Source organism: Arachis stenosperma, chromosome 5, assembly GCF_014773155.1.
Source record: "Arachis stenosperma cultivar V10309 chromosome 5, arast.V10309.gnm1.PFL2, whole genome shotgun sequence".
NCBI lineage: Eukaryota > Viridiplantae > Streptophyta > Magnoliopsida > Fabales > Fabaceae > Arachis > Arachis stenosperma.
Window position 1 is genome coordinate 135,647,426 of NC_080381.1, and position 6,763 is coordinate 135,654,188.

General features: G+C 29.9%; 1 protein-coding gene across 1 annotated transcript; it reads right to left on the minus strand.

Annotated features, from left to right (window-relative positions):
- Positions 1–1,551: 1,551 nt before the first annotated feature.
- LOC130981462 (fe(2+) transport protein 1-like) lies at positions 1,552–5,470 on the minus strand. Its single transcript, XM_057905057.1, has 3 exons — positions 4,817–5,470; positions 4,332–4,481; positions 1,552–1,857 (listed from the first exon to the last, which is right to left on the minus strand). Exons 1-3 carry the CDS (start codon positions 5,468–5,470, stop codon positions 1,552–1,554), a joined length of 1,110 nt encoding a protein of 369 aa, XP_057761040.1.
- Positions 5,471–6,763: the final 1,293 nt, after the last annotated feature.

A 6,763-nucleotide genomic window follows, 5' to 3' on the forward strand; every position in this document is an offset into this window, starting at 1 on the left:
TTTGCATTCCAACTCATCTAGTTTCGAACTTAAATCGGCTTCTCTTTGAGAAGCAGCTGGTTGAACACTTCCAACCTACACAATCATCACATTAGTTGTTCCTTCTATTTATGTTGAAAACTTATTTCTGAAAGGTATTTTGATTTTAAATTTTATACTTATTTATAAATCATGAATTTGTATAGTACCTCTTCATTTGATTTGAATTTAGCTTTTGCCAGTTGCTCTTTGACTTCCTTCAGTCGAAATTGCAATTTAGAATTCTCAGCAATCTCAGTTAAATCCATAAATTATCCCCCAAAGTTGAAAGAATAGAAGCTAAGCTCAAATCCATAAACAGATCCATAATAAGACCAAATTGACACCTAAATTACAAATCCAAACTTAAACTCCCAAGAAACCTAGCACTTAACTAAAATACAATGACACAAATTTATAACGGTGGAGCAGTACTCAAAGCTTAAATTTATAGAATTTAAAGTGAATCTCAGGGAACAAACTTGATAAAAGACAATGTAATGCAGTTGCGATTGAAGTGAATCTCAGGTAACGAACCTGATAAAGCTAATATGTCACATTTCGATTATTAAGGGTTTCAAAAAATGAACAGATCTCGAGTACTCAAACACCGATCTGTGTTACAAGAGCTAAATGGATACTGAGTATCCGAAATAAATGAAAAATTCGTAAAGGGTCTCAGCACCCGAAATATGTACAAAGTTTTAATCGACGTCTCAGTCACCGAAATGTGTGTATAATTCAATTGTTGTTATGATTGTTTGATTTTTTTTTCATTTCCTCCAATAAATAATTTTAAAATTATAAAAATATTTAATTTAATTCAAGAAAAACAAATATATTTTTATTATTGTATTAATTATTTATGAGTACTGTAAAATTAATTTTAAAGAATGACATTATTAAATTAACTTTAAACAAAAAAAAGTACACAAGAGTATAAGAATAAGAACCTAGTTTGGTTTAATTTGCATGAGAAGAAAAGTTGGAGAGTTAAATACTAGAAAAACAACAAGCATAGTTTCTTCAACATCGTCGGTGGTGGCAATAACAACTGCTATCATAGTCTCCACGAGTACATAAGTACATAAGAGCACACAAATAAGCCATTCCCAATACGAAAAAATGTAAAAATTTAAAGTTTGTTGGGAGTGTAGCCAACTTTATAAATTTTATAAAATTTGTCGTGGTATGACAAACTTGCTCCCTACCAAAAACCAAAATTAAATTTTGAGATTTAAGGTTGGATTAATTTTTTTAAAAAAATAAAGTATTTTTTAATTTATAATAGAAATAATTTTGCCATAAACTATTTGATTGTAAATAAATGAAATAATTTTGCCATAAACTATTTGATTGTAAATAAATAACCCATTAAATCTGATAACTCTTCTTTTCTTGTTTTTTTCTTCTTTTGTTGTTTCTACTTCTTCCGTATCAACTAGTGAAGGCATGTGAGAAGAAAAAAAAAGAGTAAAAAGCAATCCCTCTCTAAAAACTCTATTCTATTCTTTCTTTCTTCATTTCTTTTTTTTATGCCCATATTGCCATGACTGACATGCCTCCTGCTCCGAGCAAAACAAAAAGATATGAAAAAATTTGAAGCTTCACTCTACTTTGGAGTTTTGAGCCCATAAAATCAGTGGCCAATAACTCTACCAATGCCATGTAATTGAGAAGTCCTGCAGATACAGCATTCAAAACACCTTCAACTATGAGTGAGGTTGGACTTGTGTCAGTGTACACCTTTGACAGAGCTATCCCCAATGCGATTCCAAATGGGGTTGTCACGGAAAAGAAAAATACCATAATGCACTTCATCTTTATCCCATACTCTGCCTGTTCTCGTAAAAAGATAATGAAAAAAAAATATATATTCATTAGATGGATATCTATTTATATATTAAATCATTCTTAGTTACTTTTCTTTTCACATAAAGTTGTATATCATTTGTGAGTAAATCATAATTTTAATCTCAAATAATTTAGTATTTGACAAAATAATCTTCAAAAGAAAGAAATAGAATGAAGCTTGGAAAAATTGTCTTAATTTGATAAAATACATTATTTTTTCATAATAGGCAAACAACTCATACATTTAAAATTTTTTTCTGTTATAACATGTAGAAATTGTTTAGAAGGTATGTATAGAAGACTTACCTAACATTCAATACATAGAGTAATTTTTTAGTATTTATATTTTTACCAAAAAAATTCAAAAAAAAATTTACTTAAAATAAAATTATTAAATTTACGGAATATCTTTTTTTTTAAGTATACATTTCGACCTCTAGAGTCTTTTTTTGAGTATGTTTTTTTATTCTTAGTATATTTTGCAAATTAAGATTATTTTTGGAAGATCAAAATGTTATTTCATTCTTTTAAAAGTCATTTTGTTAAAAAATAAAAATTTTCAGAACCCAAAATGGTAGTTCACACTTATCATAATTATTATCTCAATAAATATTATATTTCTAGACATTTTTCCTTTATTATTCTTTATTCTTTAGATATCATAGACACTACAAAAAAAAGGAGTTAAAATGGCATTGATATTAAGGCGGTTTTAAAGAACCGCCGTAATATCGAGATGTTACGGCAATTGTTGCTGCTGCCGTAATTGGCTATATATATTTTGGCGGTTTTAACCGCCGTTTTCACACACATATAAAAAGAAAAAAATTGTAATCCCTGACTCATTCAACGCCATTCTTCGTTCTAGCTAGGGCTTCTCCTCTCTGAAGTCTGAACAAACGACGCTCTCATCTCCTCCGTGTAAAGAAGCTCTCCGACAACGCCGTTCTTCCTTCTAGGGCTTCTCCTCTCTCCGCCAGTTACGATCTCTCCAGGTACCTCTCCCTCTCAAGTTAAATTGAAATGCTGTTTTATTTTGTTTTTTCTTTTGTGCTGTGGAGACGAAGATTCCGGCGAGAGGCAGGGTTCTGGTGGCTATAAATATATAGTTTCAATCTCATTTTAAAAAGTATAAAATTGTAATTAGGTAAAAACGACGGCTAAAAACGTCATTTTAAACAAAAATGGTGTCATTATATCCTGGTAAAAACGGCAGTTAAAAAATGCCATTTTAATCGAAAAGGATGCCATTATATCCTGGTAAAAACGGCAGTTAAAAAATGCCATTTTAATCGAAAAGGATGCCATTAAACCCTGGTAAAAACGGCAGTTATAAACGCCATTTTAATCGAAAAGGATGCCATTAAACCCTGGTAGAAACGGCGGTTATAAACGCCATTTTAAACGAGGAGGATGCCATTAAACCCAGGTAAAAACGGTGGTTATAAACGCCATTTTAAACGAGGAGGATGCCATTAAACCCAGGTAAAAACGGCGGTTACAAACCGCCATTTTAAACAACAACAAAACCGCCGTTTTATCTGGTTAAAATGGCGGTTAAAAACCGCCATTTTAACCACCAAAAAACCGCCGTATTATCCACTGGTTATTATGGCGGTTTTCAAAAAACTGCCGTAATAACCAGAATGGCGCCCAGAATTCCGGCGTTTCTTGGAAGCGCCGTTTTCGGTAATAAAAGCGGTTGTAACCGCTGTAATTACCTTAAAAAACCGCCATTTTAACCCCTTTTTTTTGTAGTGAGAAACCGACAACAGTATTATCCAACTGTTAAATTATTAGGATTAAACCATTCAAATATAAGCATCAATATATTTTATCACTTTTAACATACTAATTAAATCATTTTTAGTGTTTTATATTTACTTTATAGAACTATGAAAATAAAATATGTAACAATAAAGAAATTTTGTTTCGATTATTCTCAATTTTTCACATTTAAAATTGTAAAGCTCAAAAATACTATAAATGAAAATAGAGACACCAAAAAGATATTATTTTTACAAACTAAATGAAAATTGGTGAGAATATTTAATATATTTTTTTAATTTTACATTTACACAAAGACATGATTGAACTAAGTTATTAAGAAAAGAAATGGAATACGTAAAAAATATTAATATAATTTTGTTAAATAGATTCAATTTTTTGTAACTTTAGAATTCTTTGATTATTTTCTTAGTTTATGTATATATTTAAAAATAGAAAATTATTTTAGAAAAACATGAGTAATTATTATTATTATTGTTGTTGTTGTTAGGAAAAAGACTAGAAACCAACTTTTCTAATATTTATTCATCCACTGTTTCATTAGTTCATTATTAGTAGTTAAGAAAATTTGATTTTAACAAAATTAACTAGTATTATTTTTTGGTGTAGTTATTTTTTTTTAACATAAGAAAATATAGTAAAGATATATATCGATGATCAATAAATTAAACCTGAAGTATGCAGCCTCCTAAACCCATTCCCTCAAAGATTTGATGGAAGCAAAGTGCTGCAATGAGAGGCCTAATTGTGCATTGATTATCTGAAGCTCCCAATGACAAACCAATCACCACTGAGTGCACCACAATCCCTAGCTCCAACACCTGCATATTTTTTATATACACACAATTATATCTCACAATTCATACACCAAACAATAAATAATAAACATAACCCACAAGCTCAAAATTCACCACCAACAACAATAATAAAACGAAGATTAGTAGTGCTACATGCATATAACAAAAATAGAATAAAATAACAAAACATATTATTTGTCACTTATAACAAAATATGATATTGTTTTATTATTGTTATCACGTTTATAATTTTTTCGAAAACTTATTTATCATTCATATTTATTGGGGTTCTTTTTTTGTTAATGGTATAAGCTTTCTACTATTATTTTGGTAGTTTATTACCAGCTAAGGCAACTAACCTGAGAGATAACACGATAGCGTAGCAACTGTTCCGCACTCACAACTTTCATGTTTCCATTCCCATGTTCAATCTCATGACCGTGAGTGTGACTGTGACTAAGCAATTCCAATTCTTTATTCACTTCGCGGCAACCACCATTAACTTCAATGTTCTTCTCGGAAACATCACTAGTAGAAGAAGAAGCAGGGATTCTCTTCTTAAAGAAACTGATGGTGAAAGAGTCCACCATGAGGGTGAAAATAGCGGAAAACATGGCGATGAATGTAGTGAATGGAAACTTGTGCCACGGATTTTCCGGCAAGCAGTCCGACATGAGGTCATTGAATGAGTCTGGCAATACGTGCATGTAACCCGTGGCGAGGATGACACCGGAGGCAAAGGCCTTCACTAACGCAAAAAGGTCACGGTCTGGGTGAATTGCCGGCACAATGCGTGAGAGCGTCGGCAGCGTTACGCCGATCATGCTCGTCACCAGAATTGCAAATATTGCTATTATCTTATACTTGAGCGCCTCGCTCCGGTTGTGACATTCTCCTTCATGGTTCGAAGTGCATTCCTCGGCCGAGGCAACCGGGCAAGTTGTGAGTGCAAGGAAGGAAATAACAATAATAATCTTGTAGAGGAGGTTTGAATTTATTGTTGTAATAGCCATGATTGTAAGTGAGAGAATGAGAGTTAGAGAGAAATTATGAGTTGTTGTGACTTTTAATATAGTGCTTTGGTTTGGCGAAACTTTAGATTGACCAATTTGTTAGTCTCAGTTTAAAATGTGGGAATTACTCTAATGACCTTGATGGAGAACGTAACATTGCAAGGGCTTAGTGTATCTGTTGTTGCATGTTTGAGGGGTATTTTGACCAAATTTCTAAGAGTGAGGTTGATGGAGTGCAGCATGTGTTGGGAGTTATCTCGAACAAGGCGCTCATGCATATGGTGAATAGTAAACACGTTACTTTCCTCACTTTTTTTACAATGAGGTAGTGATGTGGCAATCCACTTGAAATAATATCAGTAATAAACTTACCTTAAGTTTTGGGAATAATTAATGAAGCATTTTCTCGGGAAAAAAAAAGCAATTTTTTTAAAATTTAACTTTGTTAATATAAAAATATTTAATATTATATTCAATAATGTATTGTAATATCCACTAAAATATCTACTTTTTATATTTATCATCTGAATTATCATCCAAATAAATAATTGTAATTGAAAAGTTATGATAAATATTTTACATTATTAGTTTATTAAAATTAAATTTTTTATTTATAATATATAATCTACTTATATGATGGGAATTCGATAGGTGTTATTGGTGCACAAATTTATCTTTTTAAAAGTCATTCATGATGTATATGCAGAAAAAAAAATACACTTCATTATTTTTAAAACCTGAGCTGAAGATATTTTTATTATAGTGTAAGTTGTTTACTAGATTGATTAACCATACATTTTATTACTTTTATTATTTTTATATTTTTTAGTATATTTGACAAAATTTTAATAATAAAAATAATTAAAAGCATTAAAAAATTAAAGAAACATTTTTTTAGAATTTATAATTTATACTTTTTAAAAAATATATATTTAACTTAAAAAAAGATAATTTTAACACTATAAATAAATAAAAAGTATTTTATATTTAACAGTGTGAGTCCATAGTAGCTAATGTAAATAAGAATGCAGCTTATACAAATTAGAGCATGCATGAGATGACCGTTAGTTTGTTATGTTTAGTGAGCAATGGTTAGTTATACTCAGCTGCTATATATAGCAATAATATAACATGTAATGATCTGTACTTTTGAAAATCTAAATATGTTTATTTTATTAAGTTTGAGTTTTATATTTTTAGAAATTATTTTATTAAAAGTAATTAAATTAATTATAAGATAAATTGATTTAAAATCAATAAATATTCTTATGTAATTTTAATATAATTGAATAT

Excerpts from the sequence above, each read along its gene's own strand:
- LOC130981462 (XM_057905057.1), bottom strand. The coding sequence starts at position 5,470 with ATGGCTATTACAACAATAAATTCAAACCTCCTCTACAAGATTATTATT. Across the intron at positions 4,482-4,816 it reads GCTATCGTGTTATCTCTCAG|GTGTTGGAGCTAGGGATTGT; the intron begins GTTAGTTGCCTT and ends AAAAATATGCAG. Across the intron at positions 1,858-4,331 it reads TAGGAGGCTGCATACTTCAG|GCAGAGTATGGGATAAAGAT; the intron begins GTTTAATTTATT and ends TTACGAGAACAG.